Source organism: Beta vulgaris, chromosome 5, assembly GCF_026745355.1.
Source record: "Beta vulgaris subsp. vulgaris cultivar EL10 chromosome 5, EL10.2, whole genome shotgun sequence".
Classification (NCBI taxonomy): domain Eukaryota; kingdom Viridiplantae; phylum Streptophyta; class Magnoliopsida; order Caryophyllales; family Amaranthaceae; genus Beta; species Beta vulgaris.
This window is the reverse complement of record NC_079206.1, coordinates 65,833,996-65,861,932: the sequence shown is the minus strand read 5'-3', so window position 1 is coordinate 65,861,932 and position 27,937 is coordinate 65,833,996. Positions and strand designations below refer to the sequence as shown.

At 36.1% G+C, this 27,937-nt stretch overlaps 1 protein-coding gene across 6 annotated transcripts; it reads right to left on the bottom strand.

Annotated features, from left to right (window-relative positions):
- Positions 1-452: 452 nt before the first annotated feature.
- On the bottom strand, positions 453-27,627 carry LOC104894631 (myosin-9). 6 transcript variants are annotated; one of them, XM_010680907.4, is made up of 39 exons: positions 27,447-27,627; positions 27,169-27,222; positions 26,882-27,010; positions 24,024-24,167; positions 23,751-23,896; positions 23,504-23,660; positions 20,948-21,006; positions 19,751-19,910; positions 19,497-19,646; positions 19,266-19,402; positions 19,040-19,186; positions 18,806-18,907; positions 18,677-18,734; positions 18,472-18,573; positions 17,793-17,830; positions 17,502-17,628; positions 17,220-17,390; positions 16,998-17,129; positions 16,814-16,923; positions 16,662-16,722; positions 15,348-15,525; positions 15,025-15,230; positions 14,820-14,939; positions 12,357-12,455; positions 11,221-11,442; positions 10,771-10,910; positions 5,301-5,415; positions 5,188-5,211; positions 4,840-5,097; positions 4,593-4,745; positions 4,300-4,509; positions 4,026-4,148; positions 3,361-3,431; positions 3,172-3,271; positions 3,025-3,081; positions 2,711-2,767; positions 2,538-2,618; positions 1,458-1,540; positions 453-1,160 (listed from the first exon to the last, which is right to left on the bottom strand). In XM_010680907.4, exons 2-39 carry the CDS (start codon positions 27,169-27,171, stop codon positions 1,043-1,045), a joined length of 4,548 nt encoding a protein of 1,515 aa, XP_010679209.1. In that variant the 5' UTR covers positions 27,172-27,222; positions 27,447-27,627; the 3' UTR covers positions 453-1,042. The 6 variants fall into 6 exon arrangements, 4 of the variants coding, with proteins under 4 accessions (XP_010679209.1, XP_010679210.1, XP_010679211.1 ...); XM_010680908.4 differs by lacking the exon at positions 27,169-27,222; XM_010680909.4 differs by lacking the exons at positions 26,882-27,010; positions 27,169-27,222; positions 27,447-27,627 and having other exon boundaries at positions 23,751-23,949; positions 24,024-24,163.
- Between the last annotated feature and the right edge of the window lie 310 nt (positions 27,628-27,937).

The following is a 27,937-nucleotide window of genomic DNA, read 5'->3' as shown; positions in this document are numbered from 1 at the left end:
TTGAAAAAACATGAAAAAGATCTTTATAAAAAAATTATCTTATCAAATGACCCTATGCTACTATTTATTCACAAATTACACTTCTTTTTAGGTTCCCCAATACTAAATAATTTCATTAGATAATAAAATAACACAATTTACTCCAATTGCAAAGTGTACTTTATAAAGATGATCAAAATTTAAACCCATCATCTACTCCATTTAAAGCATATTATTGACCACCTTTTGCACTTAACATAGCCTATGAGCATTCTTAACCTATCAATCCATTTATCAAGATTGCATACGGGAAACAAATATTATTAAAAGAGACGGTTAATTTACTTTTAATATAAAAGTAGACCTAGTCATTAATTCTCTTTTTAATATTGGATTTACCATTCCCTAATTTTAATTTAAAAGTAGGCGGTCTCTTACAAGACAAACTCTCCAGAAAATAGTAAAAAAGATGATTACATAAAAAAAAAAGCAGCATACAAGACTGCATTATATGTATAAACACAATTAATCAGTGACTACAAAGTGGAATAACTCTATTCAACTAATATCACAATTCACAAGCAGTACTTGTACAAGTGACATAAATATTACATGAGATGACAAGTAAATAAGCAGCAAAATTTTGGCACTTTCTTCATGGAAGATGAGCTAATGTCTCTATCTACTATACAGATACTGTAGTTTCCTCTCTCAGGAGATAACTTATCCATACTTTTTCGTCCTAATCCTGTACGTAAAACCTCCTAAATTCTTGATTAGTATTCAAGCAAACTGACCAATCTAATTATCTGAAACAAGAATTGTTCTATGACTCTGTAGATAAGCCCTCATCGATGTATTTAAGTAACCCAGTTCGCCACGCCCCAATAAGAACGAAAAAGTACCGATGACTGCATTTTTCGTATAGAGCAGAGAGAGCAGAATGTACATTCCTTACACTAAAATCTTTTTCCTTCTCTTAGATTAAGTCCATAAACCCTCCAGAAGCTTCAGGGAGAAGAGAGAAAGGAAAGTACAATGGAGGTTGATCATCAAATATGACCTATGCTTCCAACAAGAAACTGAATCCTGCATTATCTCGAATGAGAAGGGGAGGTTCAATTTCTGAGATACTAATCTGCTCTGTAGACTTTGCCAAGTCATCCACTGAAAATGGTATACTGCATGAAGAATGTTTTAGCAAGTTAGCAGCTAGGTAGGAAAATGAATTCACGAAAGGAAAAGATGGGACATGGATATCGATATATTACTCCGACTCGGGTACTTGTGTCAGATATACATGGATATGTATTCAAGTGTCTAAATTGGCTATTTCATTAAAAAAATTCCATGACTTTGACGCAAAATGAATGAAGTATCGAAGTGTCCGTATCCAGGTTGGAGTGTCAAGAATCCAACACAGATAATTGAGGTAAAATAAGGAGTCCGAGTAACATAGGAGTTTGATCATATCTAACCTTGAGTCATCATCCAGTAGAAAAGAGCTACTGACAGCATTGTTTGAATCTTCGGTCATTAAGACTCTCATATTCGATATAACCTGCAGCAAAAGCAGTGCATATGGCATCAGTCTTGCTAAAATAAGGCCTCATGACGGTTTCCATAGATGTCTAGACCAAATATTGATCAATGCTAGATTATTTAATCAAGATGTAATTCATGGGAATACGCCTTCATTTTGGAGATGAGGTGGCAAATCTGTAAGAGAAAACGCCTGACACAAATGGATTTATTATAACCAGATTCAAAGTTACGGATTTTAAATGCAGAGTCAAGAAATCATGTCTAGAAGGACTCAACAAAGCAAAGGTTTCAGATGTTCCATGTACCTTCCAAGAAATAAAGTTAATAGATCAACTGGTTAAAACATAAACTTTGCCTTGGGAGTATGTAAGTACAAGGCGGCTGTTTTATTGTATAGTAGGTCAGTCATTTCTATAGCAGCCTCTCTGCAAAAGACTGTTTTCATCTAACCCCTAACCCCTGCCATATGTGGGAGCCTTGCAGGAAGGCTAGAGGAAGTTAGGCACTGCAAGAAACAACCTTAACCATATAGGCTGTGTTGTTAGACCATACGTTGGAGAAAGCGTGAAATTAGCTAATCCGAGTCCCAAATTAAGTACATAAATCAGTGAAGGACCTTTGGGTTTATTTCACCAGTAGCAGAAGCTAGAAAAGTTTATAATATCTGACTCGTATCGCTTTGCTGAAAATGAAATTAATAGCTTCAAGCAGCCCACCCATTCTTATTGTCCTTGTTTAATCTTGCTATTCATATGAATAGAATTTCATAGGTTCCAGGTTCTTGGCCCTTGGTCATTCATAATCTTTTTAGTGATGCACTCCAAACAAATTTTACCTCATATGACACACAATTAAAGCCTGCACAACTTCTTGCACTAAAAAATCCCCACCTAGGCATCGCAGTGAAACTTTAGTCCTTCTAATTAGGTGATGAAAAGAAGATTCTAACCCCTATTAGATGATACAATGCCAAATAAAGCGTTAACCTTCAAATGTGGTTGTATAAAACTTACTTCAGGAGACAAACTATGTGTGCCATATTTGTCATCCCAGTACATTGTACTGATTCTGTAGAGCTGCTGAATGCTAAGCACCTGCAGTCAAAAAATGAAACTGGTCCACAGTAAGAAAATGAATAAATTAACATAACTGACCTCTTACTGAAGTTTGAAAGCGCATTACTTACTGGGCAAAGGTCGTGACTAACTTCATCTAGAGTTTTCTGAGGCTTCTGATGAATGACCTGAATAAAGACAGCAAATTAGATCAGTTCGACACTTTTCCCACCGTCTAAATATCTCACAAATACTGTTCTTCCTTTCCCTTTTTCACCTTCTCTCTTTTTTCTCAAGCTAACTTATATATCTCATAAGTATGCAAAAACACTACCTCCTCCAAATAGAGTGCATCACCAACTACTAGAATATCAAGAAAGATTTAGTTTTTAAGAACTTAGTTATAGTCCTTCAGATGATATAATTTACTAAAAGAATACAGTACCAGGAAACCAATAGCTTGTCTGATGTGCTTCAGCTCGTCCCAAGCTGAACCTGCATGCTGCCAGTTCAAAGTTTGGCTAAGAAAATGAAACAAAATATGAAAGGAGGCGGATATAGAAGATAATGAAAGCAGTAGTATTCTAAATACCTCTTCAGCAGCATCATAACACCAATTTTCTAATTCTGCTAGCCCTGCCTTGACATATTCAGCATTGCTAAAAGAACAGCACTCCCGTCTCAACAGAAGGCTGGTCAACAGGCAGGTTTATCAAACAATAATTCTATGTTACACCAACAATGACGTAGAAAGAAATTAACAAGTATAAAATATTCAAACCTGTTGAACAACTGTACATTGATAAAAGAAAATACTTGAGTGTATACTTTCCGCATGAGGAATGATGGCACCTGAAATGGGTTTCTCAGGAGTTAGTAACACGAATCAATCTTTTAACATATCCAAGTGTTATATTGCACAGTATAGCTTCACTTTTGGGGACAGAAGAACTTGATTATACAGTCAACACTCAACAATGTTCGAAGAGAAAGCATAATGGGCTCCTATTACGTTTAACTAACTTTTGGTTTCTGTTGTTTCAATAGTCAGGCACAAGAATTTACAAAAACAGTACTTTGCAGTCAGCAGTTCATAGAAGAGTCAACCATCATTCTTAACTTTAAATATCTCTCAGAGGCAAATTCACATCTTATATAGAAAAGAGGTCATGAAGTGGTGAGGAAACAGGCACTAAATTGTTATTAAAAAATTTCCAGGAAAACACAAGATGAAAAGAAAGGGAAAAGTTGACAAATCTATTGCATTTACTTATTGACCCACAAATTAGTAAAAAATCCATTAGAGGTAAGCAGCCCGGTGATCTGGTGAATATAGATAAATCAGTAAGGCACAATGTAAAGAAACAACAAAATGGATAACAGTTTGATGTTGAACATAAAACACTAATATTTGAGTATAGAATGATTACGGAAAGAGGAACTGACATGATAAGTTTTCATCACATTGAGGTAATTGCTTAATTTCTGTACAATGTCTTTCCAGTGAGTAAACAGTGTCTGTTGAGCTGCTGGACTACCAACAGTAACTGAGTTCACTTTTCTTGGCGCCTGCCATTTCATTAGGAAACATAAGAGTCAGATCAAAATATACAAGTGCCCTGCATAGTGATAATAGCTTAACATAGGACCAGCATCATAATTGCTGAATTCTTCTAATATCAAAAGGCTCTAATGATGTAATGTTGTACATGTTCATTACCTGAATACATAAGCCCAACTGAGGAGATATCTCCTTTTTAAGGTTATCACGGATCATTCCATATATCTTCTCTACATAGGCTGTTAACTGTTGTTTGAAAAGCAATGCAGGATATTTGGCCTCAATCTGGTTCAAGGAGCCATCAATTCCACCATTTGTTCCACCATCAACTGAAGAAAGATCCACATTCCGAGGAATTCCGCGGAAACTCTTAAAAAAGATATAAGAAAAAAATTTCAGCATAGGTTGCAGGTACTTAAGCAGAACAAAGAGATCAGATAAATCTACTTTACTTGGGTCATCCTCACGAGGAGGCCAGCTGAAGTGCGCCGCCGCTGTGGGGGCATTCCAGCTGCACCTGCTGATTTTAGTGTGCGTTGTAACAGCAGTAACAGGGATGATGTATTTGACAGCCAGTAAGCTAAGATGTCATTATTATCCTGAGCCTGAAATATATGGCATTTGAAGGTTCATAAAGCATCATACAAGAAGGAGATATTGCAAGACATCAATACTGCCAATCTGCCATACAACTCTAACCTCTATTGCATGGCCAATTGTTTGAATGATTCTGTCAAAAATGCTTGTTCTCTCCACTTCAAGCGATCTCCAGTGCCTTAGGCATTTGTATATAATACATGCTGCAATAGGCCGATCTTTTGTGAACCCAAGCTGCTGAGCTATACATCGGATGAGCAAGTCTTGATTCTCCTGTTGTTTCTCATTAAGTGCTTTCTGTGCTCTCCCCTCTACCTCGGCAGGATCCCTTGAGTTCATGGACGTACTACTCCTCAGTTCCTAACACAAGATTCCAATTAGACCGATAATATAGGTCAACACCCTAAATATTGATCAAAATGCAAATTCAATAAGGATAAAGCTTAGTACCACACTTCTTGTACTTTCAGTTCTCTGCAAACCACAGAAAAGTATTCAAAAGTAAGAGCTCGCAACCAGCAGATACCAAAAACCATTAATGATACAACAGCAAATGACATTACCTGCATTAATGATCTAGAGCGTGCTGCCAAAAGCTTATTATTCTGTGCCATGGTTATAGCTTGTTGACGAAGAACTTTGTTCTCAGATTCTAAATTGGTAAGTCTGTCCTCAAGCCTAACAGCAGAATAGTATGAGCATCATGAGTAACAACCATCAAAACACTCAGTGTCCTCTGTAAGATTGTTCCAATTTTTCTTTATCATACTTAGTGTTTAGACATATGCCCGGTAGAATAGGTAAAGAAAGGTGAACCAGCAGAGGAAATAAACGGATCTAACTAGAAAAGATAGAAAAAACAACAGCAATAATGCCAGAGCCTTAATCCCATTAAACTAGAATCAAGAGCAGATGATGCATAATATCACAAAGACACATAACATAAATAAGGAAGCCAAAATTCCTTAGGGTCACAGTTACTTTTTTTTTTCTTCCCGAAAGGAAGGAGCAATACTATTAATTAGCAATAAGGTTCATTACATCCCATGAAGGGTCATTAGTGGCTGAATTGAGTCCAAACTCGTGGCTACCAAACTAAATTGACAATTACTTGACAACAAACAAAAGATGTTGATTCTCAAAATTAAAGAGATCAAACAAGATGGTCCCTGAATGTCATCACACTACAGAATACGTCAAATTTGATTAGGACACCAGAAGGGGAGGGGAGGATTTCCTAATGGTATTACAGAACCATCAAGGGAGAACAAGAAGATTTGTCCAATCCATTCAACCTAACCTCCTCTCCAAATAAAAATAGACTAGAAGGGCAGGGGGTTGGGGGGGGGGGATCTGGCTAATTTTTGCTATGGAGCAAAATTTTCAGAGAGAAAACCTTAAGTTGAATTGAATTAGTACATGCAATCACCACAAGCAAACTAAGCAAGAAAACCCTTACTATGACAAAAAAGAATATTTCCTTCCACATTTTGTTACGTATGTATACATATGACTATAATGCTGTGCAGAAATAGGCAAGATTATAAAAAATCAAGTACTTCCCTCCACTCAAAAATTGCAACTTGAGAGACAAAGATCAATAGAAGTACAAAGTACTTATATAGAGAACAAACCTTGCACATCTCGTGTTCCAGTTTATCCATGCTGTTTAACTGCACGATCTTGCTCATGGGTTTTTCTGGAAATTGCTCTTCATAGAATCTTAAGTTCATTAAGCTAGCTTAGGATGTAAATTGCTCCCTACATCTCCTCAAATTCTACTTTGAATTACAGTCACTAGTTCTAGGCACAAGAGTCTAGTTTGTTTGATAAATAGGAACGCCTACCAACTTTTGAATAAATTTGCGAAAAGGAAGTTCTTTGAAAAAATTACGGAATTGTGTTTATTTTTCTAAGCATCACTTATAATCAATTTTCGACCAATTTCTTATCTAGGAACTCTCTGCCAAGACTAATGTCTCCTGCTGCCAAGGGTCTTCCTCGCCTAAAAATTGCAGGCATCCTTATCCGGGAAGGCAATTCATGCACCTCACACTACATTTCCCACTGAAAACTCCCCATCTTAAAGTCATGGATAAACACATAACTGATCCCATGTTGCAATCACCTTATCAACTTGTCCTATATGAAATTTTCAATGACAGGGCAAAAATATGCTTTTCACAGGTCATCAAAGCCAAAAATGCAGTGTTAGAGAACATATTGATTTCTTTAAGTTCTCCTTCCGAAATCATATAGGGACTCTTCTTCATTCCATCATGTGAATCAATCTAAAGAAAAACTACGGCAGATAACAAGTTTGAGATTCCCATATCATTTAATACTCTGACAACTGACGAGCATTTCTCCAACTTTAGTTCCATTTGCTCCATTGACAATGAGAATTAGCCTACATGTATACCACCACTGATTGTTCAATAAGAACTGGACACCTATGCTGATAAATAGGGCAGCAATGCAAGAACTAAAAGAAGGAAGGAACTGTTGAGTACTGAACAAACATCAACAGCTACAAGCAAGAAGAGGACGGAATAAGACAAGACTTACCGAAGATGGGAGATCAAACGGATATGAAAATTTGATGAGGTTGAATCAGACGATGCAGCTTTGTACGGCCTTCAACTGGTACTGGTGTAGGAGGGGAAATTTGTCATCTGTCTGAGCAATAGAGAAGAGCTTGTGCAAGAGCAGAGGAAATGCTCGAGCCCTGGTAACATCATTTGAGCTACACCACTCACTAGAGTCCAATTCGAAATTTCAAAGACAGGAGTTTATAGCTTTTTGAAGACTCATCAAGCAAATAAAGGAGTATTATTTTATGAACTACTAAGGCTATAAATGTCTGTTTCTAACCCGTTCTCCAACTGCTACTAGCATAACTTAGAGCTTGCCAGACATGTAGAGTGAATGGACAGAATACAAAGGGGGAACTAATTGTCCATGTATCTTTTATACCTTTTTCAATACTACATTTCCAGTAAGCTGAACCTAACAGAAGGGTCTAGTTCTGAGCATAATGTCGAACAAGGTATACTTCTTCAAACTGTCAGCAAGGTTATAAACAGATCATAAGCAAGGAGGAGCTGTCTAGGCCCAATGGTTTCAATATGTACAAATGAGAGTGAATGGTTCTGAATTGATAGGAAACAGATGATTTGCAATGCATTTTCATTCGAGAGGATCTGTACTATTGATCAGCCTGTAAACTAGCGGATGAATATTTGGTCAGTTGATATGAGGACATGGGTTCTACTACTTGAGACCATTTTTGTCAATCCAAGGTACATATTCTAAAGGTAGGAAGAGCAAATTTCATCAGAAAAAGTCATCGAAGGCCCCCTCCCGATCACTTTCCCAGTTGTCAGCTCCTGCACAATGCGCGCATCAAGAGAGAGAGAAAAAGACAATATTGTTACTTTTGACATATCCTATACAACAAAATTGAAAAGCTGCTAATGCAACAAATGGTGTCTTAGAATAAGGAAAAGAGATCCACATGTGAAATGAATGGAGAATCAGTATAATTCCCTAGTATTGACTTGAGACGAATTATGATCTTAAAGCTTTACTAGATCTGGGTATAGAGCAGAAATTCTAGAAAAGCTGATCTAACCTGTAGTTCCAGCATGTGAAAGATCCTGAACTATCAGCTGGAAAACATCAGGATTCAGGAAGGAGAAGTTTCCTGGACTTGAAGCAGGGGCTCGAGAAGTAAAATCAGAAGCAGAGGATGAATCTTCAGAAGAAGAGGAAAAGACACCATGACGGGTATCTCTTACTGTATGCTCTGAAGAAGAACACAAGTTTGATGAGGCATGCAAAATCATTTTCAGCTCCGAGAATTGGTTGGACATGCAGTATATCATCCTGAGACATGCTAAATCACATCTATCGTTAGCCAAATGACATGTATGAACTTCAATATCCACAAGTTCTTTCAGTTTACCTGCAATCATCTGCTTAACCTGAGCAAAGATAATTTGCACCATATGAAAGGAATGTTTCCTTTCTCTAAAGTTTTAACTCTCTGGTTGAAATCAATAATTAGCCTATGAGAAAGTACCATAACCCCATAAAAAAATACATGCTGGAAATCTCTTACATAGATGGACTTGTTCGAAAAGCACTATAAGCAAATGGTAACGATGTAACTTTTACTTCACAGCCCACTTCATCAAAATCCAGTCCCAGCATCCAGATCTCAGTCTTTAAAGAGATGAAGGATACGAAATCAGAGTTATATTGGACGATCTCGACTACCATCCAAGCAATAACTTTCAGTCAATAGCAAAGATGCAAGGGATTAATCAAGATATACGTAAGTGATTAGGACTAGGGAAGCTCTCCGTAGATCTGTGAGAAATGCTTTTGGAGTAATTCAATTATTAAAACTAATTTAACCTAATTCTATCTCGACTTCTGGTTTACATCAGCATTCTAACATACTAGACCTACTTCAAGTCCAGGATGCAGTTGATGACTTCTGACATGCAGAAATCTTTTTCGGGTCAAGAGTCTTAAAGTTATGCTGCATCCCAATCATCACTTCATGCACCACAGCGTCCTCTCAGTATGTCATCCTAAGTACCTTTAAAGACTACAAGAACAAGGAAGCAGTTCTGAGCTATCCATCACCCTAAATCATGTCAGATACGAGATACCAATTGGCTATCAAACTAGAATATATGAAGCACTTAAAACAATGAAGCCAGCTAAATCCACAAGAGAAGAATTAATACTCTCAGTCTCACTCAGACTAACTTTTCCATGGCATATCTTACCTTGTCCGCAATCTTCTTCAATTTCACAATTTTCCCAGTAGTCATGGCAAGACCACTGGCTGAGTCACTCGTATTGGCCATATACTGACACAAAGACTAGATAATTCATGAATTGAAGGCAACCTGAAAAATGTAGTAGTGCCCACATGGAGAGATGGGGAACCAGAGAGAGGATGAAAATATAACAAGGGAAACTAGGAATTGTTGGAAGAATTTCACAACAAGGGCCAAGGAGTGATACATTAATTATATAACCGTACTGTGTTCATCTAAAAACGAAACTGTGCTGCATTTAAATTTATGCTTTTTCCAGCAAAATTCTTAAAAAAAACCATGTAAAGTTTGAAATATTATATAAATAAGATAGAAAAATGTGAGCAAATATATATCCGAAGCGAAGACCTCTTCCATCTGTTTAGATTGTGATTACCCCCCTAAGAAACTCCTAGATTAATAAGTGAAAAATTAAGACTCTAACACCCCATCACCAAAGAGTAACTAGAAAGAATTTATTAATCCTATGCATGGTCAAAGATTTGCACAAAGAAGCACATTCCTTTAATTTATTATTTATCCAAGTCATCTAAGAGGAACAAGATAATATCCTTAGCACATTACAAATTTGAGACAAAGAAGTCACCACCTCCTAATTTAAGACCATTTATACAAATAATGCTCGACTCCCTTACAGATCATACAACTCAAGACATCCACCATTGAAGTAACTCCTTGTCAAACCTTTTACCAGCTCTAAACCATTTCTTTAGGCCACTATCAACTAACAGCGAAAACCTAAGAAAGCGTCACACACACAGTTCATCTTATCCACCTAAAAATCTTCTAATCTAAGATTTTATCACGATATTTTTTGTGCCTTTCCTAAATCACTGTACTTACAAGCTACAAACTGATATTATATTGATAAATTATCGAACCTTATTTGCTGGAAGAGAAGAAAGATTATAAAGCTAACTACTTCATACATTGTCTATTCCAACAAAAGCAATGATGTATTTTGGCTCAATATTCATATTACTTCTCAGCACTTTAGTTGGTTGATTGAGTAAACTTACTCTCATAAACCACCATCTCATCTAGTATACAACTTAAATTATCTATCCAGTTAAAACCAATGACCTTGCAAACATGAGGTTACAATATAGATAAAAGAAAACTCAAAAACCTCAAAATGGGCTACAGTTTAAACTCATAAAACGAAATTTAATATTACCTATTAAGAGAATCTTGAAGTTGATGAACTCTTCTTTCTGTTTCTTCTAATTTTTTACGCTTCTCTTCACTTGATTCATGAGCTTCATTATACTTCCTTTCCCACTCATCAGATTTTTCTTTCTCTGACTCTAACGAGGCCTGCATGATATCGGAAAGCGAATCCACTAAAAGTAAAAAATAAAAAGAAAGAAAGAACATATCACAAGTAACAGCTATAGAGGGACGCAACCCACAACATCCGCACATGCTCCCTGTAAATCTATTATTAAATCCACAAACCTAGAAAATATGAGGACATCATATGACGGAAGCACTTGAGAGATTTGAAGAAGATGGAGTATGATGCAAGCACTTAAAAGGAGAAATAGCATTTACATAGGCACTGCTGAACTAAGCCAAGATATACAGACAAGAGAAATCAATAGACCAATCTGACAGAAAAATCTACCTTTAAATTGTCTATCTCTACATTTAAAGTGTCAATCTTTTCAGTATCTTCGACAGCTACTGTAGTTTCTTTGACAACAGATGCTGCCTCTATGACTGCTTTCTGAGAAGCCTCACGCTCCTTGACAAGCAAGTCATTTGACTCATCAATTTTACTCTGCATATCTTGCAAGGATTTTTGTAACTTTGCTATTTCCTGCTGCTTGGACTCCTCCAGATCCGTCTGTATAGAACCATTTTAACAATGATATATAAGTATTAGCTGGGATGGCAATTACAGACTCCGACATGTCAAAATATGATTACATTCTAGGAGCTTCACAAATGAATCTAAGACATTATAGTAAATAATTTGGGAGCGTAGTCATTTTAACAGCATTCTGAATATGTAAACCACCTCAAAATCTGGCATCTAGCATGCTTATTTGCAAACCTATATATGAACACCTACTTTCACCAGCTTTATATCCCCCAAATCCTCTATGCCGCTTTATTTGGAGAGCTTTATCCGGGATTACAGTTTTGAGAAAAATATAGAATTAATACCAATAGTGTGCTCTAGATAAGAAGCCAGGAAAGATTCTCACCTGAGAAGTGATATGTGTGCATTATGAGCATGAGGAAGTATAAACTTGTGATCTATTCACAGACTGAGTTTCTGTAACAGCTTGAAGTAGACTTCATGTGGTAACGCACAGAAACTCGAGTTTGCCCAGTTATTGTCATAATTACTTGGATGTTTGTAACAGGGATTTGCATAAGAACATAGAAGTCGTAAAACATCAAGCTTTTATTTGTTTCCATATGTTTTAGTCCAGAAAAGAATACTTGCATGTTCCCAAGGTTTATTAGTTAATTGTCTCTGGAATGGGTGGTTTATCTAGCTTTACTAAGTTTCAGATCACGTGGCCTTTAGAGAAATTCCTTAGCTTCTATAAAGTTGCATTATTTGTAATTTTTTTTCTGCTTGAAATGCTTTGCCTTTTCTTCAACAAAATAATTCTCAGTGTAGGGCATCTACTTGGATCAAAGAACTGACAAAAACAGTAAAACCTCTATCATGGTCAATCTATGAGTCATTTCCTAGCATGTCAAGTTCAAAGCATATTACTGGTATCCAGAAAGTCTGTATAGTACCCGTAAACGTTTTTCAAGTTGTAGACGCCAAGTGAGGTCTTCAACCTTCTTTTCAAGTTTATCCTTTGCTTCTTTGAGTGCACCGGTTTCTCTCGAAGCCTTAAAAGAGGTTTAGAATGCATGTTAGTAGAATATCAATGATAACTTTGGAAATAAGTACAAGATAGATGAAGTTCATCAGAAATAAAACAGAAACAAGAAACCCCATCCTGTAGCTTTTTTGCCTTAAATAGTTAACTCAATGAAGAATACAAATATTCTCACACAGTTTGTTTACATGCTCAACCAGCGCTACACTATCAAAGCATTCACATCATAGTAATGTCATCATAACAAGCCTTGTTTCCATGACTACCACCTTGGTGGCTTGGAGAATATTTATATATAAAAACAAGAAACATTCAGTACTCAGTAAAAACTTAACTGTTGATTCCCTTGTAACTACAAAGTATGAACCTGTCTCCAACGCCCTTCCCCAAAAAGGAGAACAAAGAAGAACAAGAGGTAGCATGATCAGGTTTTGTGTAAGCTGGCTGAGGTACATGTGTTTAAGTGGAATGGTTCTTGATAGTTGATGAATTTGAGTTTCTTTAGGCTATTCTTATCCATATAGTCTTGTGAATCTAAGGCTTTTAAGTACATATTTCAAAAATTCTTCTGCTTCCAGGAGAAATTCTCCCGTTTGGCCTATTATCAAATATACTTGCACCCATATACTTGTGATATGCACAGTGCACTTCACACCCTGCAATTAACTAGCATAAAAAACAGACCAAAGACACTAGATTAATGGAAGAAAAGAGTGATTATGAGAAGTGAGAAAGATTATTAGAGAAAAAAAAGTGATGATATGATTGAATTGATGAATGAATCACCGATTACAACCTAGTCACTCTTTCAAGAGGAATAGCACTCTCCCAATCAGACTAACTCACTACTTTTCAGCAATATTCAACATATCTTATCTCTCCCTAACGCATTCTATTTATAGAGTTTCTTCCCTTCTAACCTTCTAACTTATTCCTCGAAGTAACCCATAAACTAATGTGCATTACTAAAAGTGCCCCTTCGCCCTAGGCCAATCTATTACAGACCCAAAAATAAAATATTGTATGTACAAAGATGGTCATGATCAAGGCATTGGATCATTGGATGTAATCGCATGCTCTTCTTAGATGTAACTACTTCCTCATTTTTTTTACCATTGCAACGTTTCCCTTATTTGGAAGTTTCACATTAATTGCAACGTTTCTTTATTTGGTAATATCTTCTCTATTTCTCTCCTATCACATGTGTCCCACTCTTTATCTATCTCTATATCTCTCCTCTTCACATGGGTTTCTTAAATGTTGTGCCAAGGGGTGACATTGCAGTAATAATGGATCGGATGAAGTATTTACAAGCTCAGTTTGGTTGAGTCTAGCCACAAAGAAAATTCTACATGTAATCGCACATATTTTAGTTGAATAACGCCAAATTGAAAGAAAAATCATATCGTAGAAGATTACCAACCATCCCAACTCAAACCTCAAGCTTGGCCATACTACAATGCAACTATCCAGGTCTTGCAAATTTGCAATAGGCAGGAAATGGTGAAGCCTTAGGTGTAAGCAGCCTTAATCATAGATACGCCACACATACATACGTAAAAAACATTCTGGTAGCAGAGGCCAAAAGCTACAAAAGAAAATCGCAAACAGGAAAACAAACAAAGAAATATAATGCTACATAATTCTCATCAGCTGAATCAACTAACAACCAGATAGAAATTTAGTCTTCCAGTTATTTTCAGTTTAAAATGAGATATCCAGAAAGCAAATGACCAATACAACATAAATCTTCTTATTTTTTTCCTAATGTATGACATTCTTAGATTGGCTGGCTGTAAGGCTGTAACAACTCTTGAGACCCTATTTTATGATGGAAACCCTATAATCTAAGTGTCAAAAGGGTATCAGTTTCAAAATTTTCAATACTAGATAGTGTGCTACAGAAACACTCCTCTGCTTGGTAAAACTGCTGAGCGCAAACTAGAACAGCAGCAACCATAACTGAAAACTCATGATTCATATATTGCAGAAATTGAATTTTACACGACTATCTAACAAATTACTCCAGCTCTCATTTGATTCATTCTTCAAGCTTGTGGCAGAGATGATCAATGATGTGAATATGTGATAGTAAAAGTTTAGATACTTCGCACTCTAATGGTTCTCTTAGGTCGGTTTCCTTACAAGGGGGTTAAAAGAGACTCCAAAGATTTTTCATGGGTTAGTTATCTGTAAAGTTTGGCTCGTAAAAGGAGCCTACAGTACAGGAATCAAGCCTCCTAAAATACTTTCCGTTACCTGTGAAATTGAATCCCAAGAATTTTGTGAACAGACTCTAGGGGAAAGCACAAACATATAGCTCTTACCATACATTTCTGTTATAACGATAAACAACAGAACTCAGAACACATACCATCTTCAGCTTTCTCAATTCTTTTCTAGCTAGCCGCCCCCTCCACCTGCATTGTGTAAGAACAGCTGCCCATTTGAGCTTCTTATAGTATGAATATGCTAAGTGACATCGCCAAAAAGCCTGTAAAAAGCCAGTCAAAACGCAATACATTATTCAAACAGTTGTCAAGACGATTCAAACTACTAAAGCATGGAAATGTAATAACCTGCAATATTTTTGCTGCTTTTGTTTGCTTTTTAAATCTGAACTCATTGCGAGCAGCCAAGATCCTTGACCCTGTTTGTAAGGTGAGCGCCGACAATTGCATTCGTTTATAGGATTTTCTGGACAAGTGTCTACGCAAGTTCTTCTGTACTTTTATGGAAGCCGCCTCTCTTCGCAAATTTTCAAAAACCTGGCACGCAAATTTTCCTGCAAATGAAAGCAATAGGAAGAAAAGCAAGATGAATATATATACACAATGCCTTATCATTGTAAAAAGTTGATGTAGAGGAAGCTATCATGTTTGCAAGATTCCAAGAGGCTTACTCCTCCATGACGTTTGTATAACAACGGCAGTATTGCGCAAGGCAAGAAAATACTGACGGGAAATATGAGTTCTAATTTTCCTTTGAATGGTCCTTGCAGCATTGCTAAGTTTCTCTGATCTGCGTGCATCTAGCTCAGCCATCTGACCAGCTCTCAGGAAAACTTTAGTTTTCCCAATCTGCAAATTATCAAGATAAATGGAGAATTGAAGAGTTTGAAATTTGAACCCTATCTAGCACAAGAAGAGACTGTATCTTGCAGCCTATCATATTGGTTTAGACTTTAGATAATACTACAAGACATTTAAGCATTGTTTTTGCATCTAGAAAGAAACAAGAAGCATATCGTAATCTATTAGCATAACAGGATAAAAGGAATTGGCTTTATTGCCATCCACATACATATATCTTGAGAGACCAGAAATCTTAATATTACAGATATGCAAGCAGTGACTGTGGGTTGAAACGAGGGGGGAGGGGGGGGGGGGGGAGTTGTCAGCTTGATCACAAACTACAAAAATACTTCCACGATCCCCAACTTTAAGCGGCTCCTCTTAGAATGGCAAAAGGAATGGATAAGATAAGTATACACCTTTTGGTCGTCCATGTCTACTTTTTCTAAAAAGTAATATAATGTTTGTACTGAGCAGCACTGGGATTAGAAAACAAAGATGACAATGTGATATGAAAGGGATAACCAGAAATACAACGTGAAAATTGTTTTTAAAATCCAGTGATTACTTCTGAGTTCAGATGACTTTGAAAGTTTGAATTGTTCAGATCTAGGCAATCAGATTTAATAAGTCAGGAAAAGGCAGAACTTCAAAAATATCGTAAGAACATAAGTTTTAAATGAGGGGTATTGGACACATCTTGACACACTAGCTTGTAGGCAGTGACCTCTTGTAGACCTTGCTTATAGTTTTTGGGGTGTGAAAACCAAAGAGATTAATGACTTTGGGGGTACCAAGTCTGAAACTAAGTGAATTTATATGGTCCCATATTACCTTGTCATACTTACTGTAAAATATTAGTTGTGTGAGGCAGAAATCATGCTTTCTAGTTCTTCAGGGATTATCAACTATCAAGATTGACTAACTGAAGTGTTCATAATGACATAAAAACCCAGGACTCACGATTGCTCTATCAATACTGACTTTCGTCTAGTAAACAGCACACACACACACGCGCAAGGAGAAAAAGAAAAAAGAAAAAAGAAACATGGAACTGTTATGACGTTTTGTAAGCTAGTTGTGAGAGCAGAGAAACAAGTGGTTAATATTTAAATAAGGAAACAGGATAATTGTTCTGTAACCTGGTAACCAGTTAGCCCCATCTTTTCCAAGATCTTTGAGCAGACGACCTTTTCAGCATTGCTGGACAGAAGAAGTGCAATAGAAGTTCTATGAATTGCTAAATCAACAGGAATCATGCAAAACTATAGGTATAGCAAAAGACAACACATACTTCTCTTTTACAGCTTCAGGAGCAAGAAGTTTAAATCGATTAATGAATTCAAAAAAATTCCTGCGTGTGGGATATCCAGCACAGCTGATTCTGATTGCTTCAAGAACACCCTAAACAGAAGAGTTAGTATAAAACGGAAAAACAGAAAAGACGTGCTGATATATAGATTGTATATTGTACTCACACCACAACGAAGTTGCTGCATGACATTCATATTCTCGAATATAGCAGGCTTAAGAAGATTATTTGGCTTTACACATCTGATGTAGTGTGGTTCTGTAGAATTTAGTGTTTCCATCAGTTGTTGCAGTTGAAGCTGCATCAAAATGTTACATATGTTAAGCTTCACTGTGTATCGGATCAAACGCATATATTCATTGAAAAAGGAATGATTACTATCACATACCTTAAAACGAGAACCAATAGATGAGAACTTCGAGGACTTGGTTGTCTCCTCAGGAAGTACAGGGAAAAGGCCTGCTGCAAAAGAACATTTGGAAGTACTCAACAAGTCCTGATGTTCTGGGACGACATAGTCTTTGTTCTTGTCCAGAAATTGATCAGATTGGTATTGAACCTTTCAAGAGAAAAATCATATGAACGAGAATCAATTAGACCAAGGAAAACTGCAAATAACAGTAAACCAACATTTAGCCTGCTAGAGAAAAGGAGGGGAAATTCAAATCACCTCTCCAGCATAATGAGCAAGGGTAAAATCGGTACGTGATAATTTTGGCTTGACGAAGCGCTTATGAGTCTTAAAAGTCTGATATAACTTTTGCGAGAAGGTTTCATGAGTCGACTTTGGAAACATGCTGGAATATATCAATGCAAAGAAAGTAAACAATCAAAACCACAATTCCTTTCTCAGTTCATCTTGGACTAAATGTCATTCACAACCCATATACCCGTAATCGGCCGAAGGTAACATGTTAAGAAGAAAATATTAGTGATCCTCAACGGAGAATATATATCTTACCAAGCTTCATCAAGCAGTGCAATGATTCCTCCAGGTTTCTGCATTGAGAATGAATGACAATTGTCAGGAAGAATATGACTTTGAAGGGTCCATAAACTCCATATGCAGTTGAAGAAAAACATATTGCAGAATCTACTATTAGGAAAAGGTGCACATAGAAGTTCCTTACAAGGGCACATTCCTCAAGAGAAAATAACTTCAAGCAATTACTGGAATTTATACCACCAACTTCACAGGTTGGATGCTAAGATGCAGAACACAACAATCTTCTGTGTTGGTCTTCTAGGTAGATTTCTATTTCTTTTTCCTTTTTTCTTTTATTTGGGGGGGGGGGGGGGGGGGAGGGGGAACGAAGAACTTGAAGATATGAGATCTTTCTCTCATGGCATGGAACCATGGGGCTAGTTAGTCATGTACTTCTGCATGTCTAATATAGTCATATACATTAATCATCTACATGTTATTGTATCTCATATATCTTCCCAATAAGGCTTATGCAATTCTTCATAAATTAGAGAGCCAAATGGCATATACGTATCAGCCTCTTACTTGTGAAAGAAATGATTAAAAATTAAGCCACTCGAGAAGCTCATTCGATATATTATATTGATTTGATAGCATAATAAAATTTAATTTTAACCACAACAATAACCAAAAGACTTGTATAACAGGGAATCACCTTTTCAAGAAGATCCAAAACATCTTGGTTATCCACAAATTCAATATAGCTCCAATCAATTTCCTCCTTCGTGTACTCCTCTTGTTCCATCTTGAAAACATGCTGAAATATACAGCGAAAAAATGTGTCATATGAAGCAGGGTTTCAGAGCACTTAGAATACTGTCTAAACAATTCAGCTTCACAAAAAAATGTAATATTTTGACCTGATTGAAATGTTGTTGCAGCTTTTCATTTGTATAATTGATGCAAAACTGCTCAAAACTGCACAATAGACATAATATAGTGAATTGCTGTAAGAAACTAATGTTTTCCTCCAATAATATTCCTTTTACCTATTAGTTTTGAAGCTCTCAAAACCATAAATGTCAAGGACACCGATCAAACACTTGGAGTTAGGATCTTGACCAATTGATTTATTGATTTTATCCACCAGCCTTCATGGAATAAAAGAATAAGTTAGCGGGAAAAAAGGCTTCAACAGAGCATCAAAAAGGAACAGATTCAATCACCGGCACAACACTATATATACAGGACCCAAGAAAATCATAACTACGTGGGATCATTACCAATCAAACAAGCGGGAATATATTGTCTTTGCTAGACCATCTCTGCTAGTCGTGGCAGCCCCTGGGTCAAGGCTCCTCTTGATTACTTCTTCAGGAGTAACCATTACACGTTTGCAAAGAGCATCTTCTAAAGCAACAGGATCACACCTAGATTAAAAATGGCATCAGCTATCACAGCAAAAGTACAATTACATACACAATGAATTGAGCAATAAAACAAGCATACATCAGAAGCTCAGCTGTTGTCTGAAGATGGAACTTGGACTTATCGTCCTTAGGAACAGACGAATCAATTTCTTCACCCTTGGAAAATTCTATATTACCGAGATGAAGAATTGCAGCAACCACTCGAAATATTGCGTCCTTCATATTAGCACATAAAAAGGGAGAAGAGATATTAGCTTCGTGTATCTCAGCATATTCAATGATGCATCATGGGCATATGAACTAAATATACCTGCTCTTCCTTACTTATTCCAACAATGCCCATGGCTCTCCTTGTAGCAAGATAGTCTTGTGCTTCATTAATTCCAACTAACTCATAACAATTTGATTGATTAAGATAGTGAAATGATCTTGGATCTCCAAGCTTATACTTCTCCACTTCCTGGTATTTTGAAAAAATAAATATATATATAGATTAGATTGCTGCGACAGAAAACTTCACCATATTAACAAAGCTCATGCTGCACCAAACTTTTCAACACAGACCTCCTTCGGTGCTGCGCAGAGAAGATAAAAGCAGTGGTAGTTACGCTCAGGATCCGAAATTTGGCAAACACGGGATCTTTCAAGGAGATATGTCCTGATGGCCGCTCCTGATATTCTTCCGCGCTTATCAAATTGTATCTCAACAAATTTACCGAAGCGACTGCAGAATATTAAGGAAGTTATAAATATGATTTCAATATTGTGGAACCTGGAATTGCTGCACTTAAAAAAGAAACATGGAATCTCCAAAAGCACAAATATTTCTCAGATTGATTCACTGAAGGACACTGGCAAGATACTACTTGCACGTCCAGCATCTTCTCTTGTCTATATACAGCAAGAAACCAAATGTACTAAGGCCTTAGAGACACACAGAAACTCCATATGTTTCACCATTACAGCAGATAATTATCAGCAAGGGGTACTGGAACTATCTCTAGGTTTCTTAACTACTACTTCCTCTATTCTTTTGATAAGACACGCACTATAATCAAGGTCAAATTTTGACCATTAGTTGCTCTCAGTATATATTTATAAACATTATAATTTCTATTTGTAGTATTATTAGATAATTTTAAGAGTGGAAACCAATTAACGAAGCATGTGTGCCTTATAAATAGAAATGGGGGAGAAAAACTACTTTCATCAATCAAAATTTTATATTTAGTACATCAAAAATATTCTAAAAGATAAAATTATTAAAACAGAATTACTATAGGTGGTTGAGCAAAAGAAGTAATATCTCTCCCTTGGATATCTAGAAAAAGAAAAAGAAAAAGAAAATATAAAGCAAACCATGACATTCTAACAAATAACTATCGGAGATAAGTTATATGAGTTAGCAAATGGAACAACATTACAGTGGTTCCAAATTTCCAGTAAGTCATTATCCAATACGTTATGCATGTCATAAAGGGGAACATCTCCTTGTATAAATGTCTATGCTACCTAGAAGGAAACATATAACCAACATGATGAGATACTCTACTCAATAGCCATGACATAGAGAATATGTGGATTTTCCAACAATTAAGTCAATTTAAGGGCACTGCCAAACTTAGATACTAATGGTGCTTCTGATCTGCAACGACATCATATCTTTATTTGGTTTTGAATTGAACATATTTTTCCTTCACTATGTAAAGAGCAGTTTCTGAAGAGGCAAAGCAGTCAGTAGGATAAAGCAAAAGAACAAACCTTGAATTATTATTACGAACTGTTTTTGCATTGCCAAAAGCTTCTAGAACTGGGTTTGACTACACACAAACAAATGGCATAGGTAAGTTCAAATTAGATAATAAAGATTTTACAGATAAGGAGTCCCTGAATATATAAATCGAGTATGGACAATTTAATCCAAATGACACAATTAGTGTGGGAACTGACAAGGGTGATAGACCAGTATAGACAATTCAACTTTTTTTTCGAATACTGTACCACATTTATCTATCACCATGAAAAATGTAATCAGTAGACCATGATGCTAATTACAATCACTTCCACGAGTAGTCTGAAGGCTAGTCACCTAGCAAAGTGAATCATTCATCACAAAGTCATCATCAATTAACCATTGATAAGAGTAGGGCCTTCTAAATAGACTCTAAATTGCATTAGCAAGTTTACTTAGACAAAGGGGTTTTCTCAGAAAAGTACTTTTCCTATTCTGTTGTGTTTGGTTTAGAAAAGATTGAAAATAGTTTTCTCAAGGGTGAATCAGTTTTCCACAATGGAAAATATATTCTTTTCAAAGAAAGGAATGCCACACTTTCTTCAGTATCTGTGAATCGTTACATCAATCTTTCATTTTATTACATCCATCATCTGTCCTCAATTCTAATTCTGTTTTCCTTTGAAAAATGCTTTTCACGGATAATCGTTATCTATCGAAAATTGTTCTCCATCCAGCAAAACAACAAGAGTAAGCACTTTCGTTTCTCAGTTTCTCGCATACTAAAGTTTTCTTTTAAAAGCACAAGAAATCAGGACATGAAACTATAAAGCTGAAATTTCCATGCTCGCATTTTTTCCCAAATCTGTTCAGTGTTCACCACCAACTGTAGCAGCACCATTTGCTAAGATTTGTCCCTTTTTTCTACTTTCGACACTCTTTTCAGTTGCTCTGCTTCGTTTTTTCATTTTTCTCCACCAGTTTTACATCAGATATATCTCGCATCTTCCTTCACAATAATCATCAAAAGATGCCTCAACAGTCAACAACGAACCAAGGTCAGTTTGAGTCACAATCTTGTACTTTGGTCAAGATGCTAACCAGATAACTAAGGAAAGAGAACCAGCAGATGCAAAAGTGACCACAATATACGAGGTCATCACACAGTCAAGTTCATGTCGGTCATTAGTAAGCACTAATATGGGCATTAAAACATATGTGCATTTGGAAATAATAAATCTATTCTACCCATCCCATAATGAACTTCATGCTTACGGAATGTCGCAATAATAAACTTCACACTTCCTTTCTGCCTTAAGGTTAAAGCTGACTTTTTAGATACTACTTCTCCCTTTCTTCTTTCATCCTATCAAACTTCTCTCTTCCTTCCAACACTTTCTCTTACATCCTTCTTCTTCTCTATCTTTTTTCAAGTTATTCATACTATATCAGCAATTTTTCGTAATCTCAATGACCAACCCACACATGGAGCAATTATTTCAAATATAGTTATTGCTTTGATTACTTCATTTGTCCCAAAAAGACCTTTCACATAAACCTTAACTGGATGTCTCAAACGAATTTTCACGCTTCTAGTTAAACTTGCCCTTTTGTCTCTCCATCACATCAACCCTTTTCTCTCTATCTTAACATTTTCTCTTCGTATTCTATCGACTTAGAATTTATTATTCAAAACTGAACAACTGTCCTTATTGCTCTACAATACTCATGTGAAACTGTTACATGACAGATGGAGTATATTAGCAATATCAGAATTTCATTTGGCCTGAAACCATGTTATGCCTCTGGCCTTATTCATAGAAAGATAAGGTCAGACAGAAAATCTTGACCTAGAGATCCTTCTCATAATTGCCAACTAATATTGACTGTAGTCTGGCTTTGTGATAGCTTGTAATAGAGGTGGATGCAATGATGAAGTGCACGTTGCAACAAGTAATAACAGTGTAGAATGAGTCGAAAGTCCAAACCGAAGGAAGAGTAACAAACACACACTAGATTAAAGCTAGCTAAAATGAAAATTAAAAAGGAAGTGCAAGAGGTGATAGGCTACATGAAGAAAAGTAGAAGCTATCCCGATGAGTAAAGACAGGTCGCATGACGAATAGTGATGTTTCCTTCTTTAGCCAATGCATCACATCTTCTAAAACTCTCCCACTGAGGATCTAGCAAATGTTTCAGTCACAGTATCGGTTCCAAATAACTACTTGAAGAACATGTCCAATTTAAAGATGGCAAAATTTAAAAAGAAAAGATTGAAGGACTTCAAAGAATTTGTGGCTGCTCATATCATTATTGGACCATATTTTCCTCTATATTTGCATAACCATGAGCTCATAGGATATATATATGATGCACTACAGCCTTCTTTCCATGGTTACTTCTTCCCTAATAGTCTTTGCTTACATATCTTATGTTTGTATGTGTAGGGTGGGGGGGGGGGGGGGAGTAGTTTCTTCTGCCATCCTTAAGAAAACCATTTCTGAGAGCTCAAAATTTAGATCAGATAATATATAGCATTGGCATAGAGATAGATCTACGGCATCTAACATCTATATTGAAATTACCTCCAACACTTGCTGTTCAACAGTCCGTCCCTCTGTAGCAGCACGACCACCCAAATAGGCAAGGTAACGCATAAGCATTTTAGTAGTCTCTGTCTTGCCAGCCCCACTTTCGCCACTAACCAAAATGGAATTGCTTTTACCCTCATTTATCATTGCCCTATTAGAACGGAATTTGAGTAAAATTTTACAAGCCTTCAAGCCACAACTATAAATTAAAATAAGAAGTATATTGAGATGATAAAATCACCTAAATGCAACATCACCAAGTGCAAAAACATGAGGACTGAGCTCTCCAAGTGCTGCCCCTTTGTAGTGGTTCATCATTTGAATATCATATATATGGGGTAGTCTTTGGAATGGATTTACAGCAATGAGAATATTTCCAGTGTAAGTCTGCCATGATGTCAAAGAGTAGCATATGGTATTATAACAGAGGCGGCCCATAGCTGCAGCAATTAATGATCTTCTTTCAAGGACGACCAAAAGCATATGTTAGTAATTAATGTAAAGGAATACTTACATAGATTTCGTTAAGTGAATATCGGGTTCCTAAATTCTGCAGCACTCCAGGCTCATGCAAGTATGAAAGCTTTGTCATGTCATCAACTCCACCATCTGGGGCTTCCATATCCTTTGGATAAATTTTTGATCGACTTGTTGTAACCTGTTGGGCATAATACAACAAATATGACAATATATTCATACATAAAAACAAACGTTATTTTAACTAAAACATAAAGAAGAGTATTTGTAAGAGCACATAAGCCCATATTGAAAAATATCCATACAACATCACATGTCAGCGACAAAGCAGATACATGTGGGAAGTCCACAAAAGCAGTGGCTCCAAAACCCAAAATCTAAGAGAACATATTGGTCCTAAAGTCAATGGTTGCAGTAGATTGATTCTAATTACTACAAAGAACTGCCGTATATGCACTCTGCAAGAAGAAATTTCCTTATCCAGTTATCCCACCATACAAAAAATATTCACTTCCAATGCTCAAATTTACTTGTTCCTTTGCATCATCAACAGATCAACATAACCCATAACACAAGATAACAAAAAAATAAATGATTCCAAAAGTCCAAGTACTTCCATTCCACATTAACACACCCATCCAGAGATATTGCCTGCTATGGCCTCCGGAACTGTCATCAGCACTTTCCCAATTGAATATCACAGTCCAGGGGAAGCTTTCACCCATAGATGGTACGTCTTAGCCACTAAAGGAATCAACCAAGAGAAAGGGAAAATTAACGGAAGATGGATTTGAATGGACACTCACATGTTTCATAAACTCCCCACCCCTCAATTTCTCCGGGTTCATAAGGAAATGCATAGAATTGTTACGGCAATGCTAGATTGCTAACCATCTGCCAGATTCATATCCTCTTGGACATATCAGTGGAGCATGTGGGTTAGTTTTGTAAGTTTTCTTTGAGATAATGATGGGGGGAATTCCCATCAATCAGCGAGGCAAAATATTATGAAATGATGAACAAAAAAATACTTGGTTGTCAAAGAAGATGGTATGTTGTGCAAAGCAATCAAACCATGTTACTTAAACAAGTTGAGCATGCATATTGGACGCAGAGAAACACAAAACAGTTAAGGTGACGGGTGAATATTATATCTGTGTGAACAGTAACAATGACAATATATTACAGAGGAAGGTATAATCTATATGTTGAAACTACAAAATAGGATCGGTTAATAAGTAGCTGCCATGACCTCTCGCAAAAGTAATAGACTGGGTGTTGCTGAAGTTCAAGAGGCACAACTGTAATCATGCTAATGGAATAACAGGCTTCCGAGAGGCACCCCTATTAGCCTAAAGGAGAGATGGATAAAAGCAGGGAGTTCGGTTTTGCCATTACAGTTTGAAATGAATTATATGCAAACACTCAGCTAGTTTCATAAATCTTCAAACTTACATAAAACAAAAACTAACTCAAGAACAGTCATTATATTAGCAATCTATCCAATTCCCACTCCAGAAGATCCTTCCAGAAATAGAAGTTTTACGAAATACAATTACAATTTCCCAACACTAAACTAGAGACAGGTGCATATTGTGAATATAATGCTAAAGGCACCATAAATAAATGAAAAAGGTTGCTCCCCAGCCTAAGTTTATTCCCAGAAAGCAATAACACCCACATTACCAACCTTATATCATATCAGAAGGGTGAAAAATTAAGACCAACACCTACTAAACAAACTTCCAGGGGATGGTCTAATAGATACAAAGGTAGAACATCTGTGTGAAGTAATATCGAAATGATCAGAAAAAGAAAATTCAAAGAATGAAATATGATCCCCAGACATAAAGTCATAGACAATCTCAAACACGAAGCTTTTGAGAAGGTTTCCCTTCTAACACCTGGAAGAAAGGACTTGGAGAAAAGAAAATATAAAATGGAGGCAGATAATCAGGAAATATATTAGCCTTTCAAAATGGAGCTGACCATGTGCTTGCACTAACTGAAAAACATTTTGAAGCAGCAACCAGCAGTCTACTTAAACCAGTAACAACTAACCAGTTACAAGCCTCTCAAAACCCCTATAACATTCTTTAAGCTCCTAGCTTCTGAGCTATAGCAAACAGCATAACACAAACGAGAAGTACCAGTCCTCCAATTCATTCCAATTATTTGCATAGGAAGGCAAGACGGGCAAAGGCCCAGTTTAACAGTAACAGACAGATGCTGGTTGTACAAGACAAACTGAGATTCGTAGTCATAATGTAAAAATGACACATTCTTCAACACGAAAATAAAAATACATGTTTGCCTGTCTACACTCATAGAGTAACAAACAAAAAGATTAACCAAGTATACAGCAAGCTAAGGCAAAAGAACATGAATGATCTTTTGGTTTTCAAGTCATCAAATTAAACATAAGTTGAAAAACACTTGAGCATATTATTAGTCCACAATATGATCATTAATGCTGGTGGAAAGTGGTCACACATTAAGCTTGTTTTACTCGGGGGGTTCGAGGTTAGGAATAAGCGAGGGAAGTGACCCAAGAAGCTCTTCTGAATTTCCAGCCAGTATATAAGCCCTGAAGTAGCTGATACTTACAGTGATAAAGTTGATACATAACAAACCATGCAATGCACATTGTAAATCATTACCTAGATGGTAACAATTAAGAAAAGGTTATGTGTTCCTAAACAGAACAAAACAAACATAATTCCATCCATAATGTCATCACTTTCATTAAAAAAAGCTAATAATTCCAAGAGATAAACATATCTATACATAATAGCATTTCCTTCAAACTAATATTTACTAAAATTCATCCCAACTTCAAAAATCCTAAACCAAAAATATTCAAGCTATAATTTTTTTTCTAATTTTTTTTTTTACCTGCTTCCCATTTGAAGTTTTGATTTCAAGTTCTTCACCATTAACTTTTACCACTTGCCCATCAACCCAACATATATCTGGATCTTCCACCCAAACATGGGACCCAACAGTAATATTTGCCTTAGTTGCCTGCAATTAACCAATCAACAATTTTAACATCATAAATTAGGTTCATTCATAATAAAAAGATCAGTTTTTGCAATTACAAATATTAGCCCAACTATCAATAAATTTCATTCAACAATAAAGTATATGTAATATCAATTCAAAACTTCTTAATTACTAACCATATTGAATATCTCCTCTGGTTGTTTATTAATTCCAGAATTCCTCCCTCAAATCTGTGATTAATTCCATTAACATTTGATGAATCAATTAACAAAAAAAAAAAAAATCAAATTGGACCAAACCCAGAGAAATTAATCAACGTATAATACAATGAGGAAAGAAAAAAGATGAATCAGAAAAAAAAAGGGTAAAGAGTGAAGAGAAAGAAGCAAAAAAATTTGTGAAAAGGTGTAGAAAATGGAGTAAAGTTTTGTGGTAAAGGGATTGTTTGAAACACCTATAGTTTCGGAAACATTCAAGAATTTCCCTGAAAGTATTGCTCCTTTGTTGGAACTTCGTGGCTCCCATTCTTCTCCTTCTTCTTCTTCTCTCTCTTCTTTCTTCTTCTCTCTCTAATTTATACGTTTTGGTCATCATGGAAAATTTTTTTTGAGGAAATGGTTGAGAAATACAGTACTCCCTCTGTAGGAACGTATTGGGTAGATCGAGTTTATAATAACTAGTTTTTATATGCACGCGATGCGTGCGAAGATACGTACAAAATTTTTTTTTAGGAGATGAAAAAAAATAAATTCATTATTAATTATTTCTAATAAATTAGGAATATTTGAATTCTTGATGGTTTTCTTTTTGTAATATTTTTTTATTTTTTAAATTAATTAGGTAGTTTTCTTTTTTATTTTTTCATTAAAGGGAGTAGTTATAATAGAGATGTTATGAGGGTAAAATGGGGTTTCTAATATTTTGGTATCCTACCCCTCTTCCCAT

Excerpts from the sequence above, each read along its gene's own strand:
- LOC104894631 (XM_010680907.4), bottom strand. Across the intron at positions 3,432-4,025 it reads ATGTGATGAAAACTTATCAT|GTGCCATCATTCCTCATGCG; the intron begins GTCAGTTCCTCT and ends AACCCATTTCAG. Across the intron at positions 1,161-1,457 it reads CTACTGGATGATGACTCAAG|TATACCATTTTCAGTGGATG; the intron begins GTTAGATATGAT and ends TTCTTCATGCAG.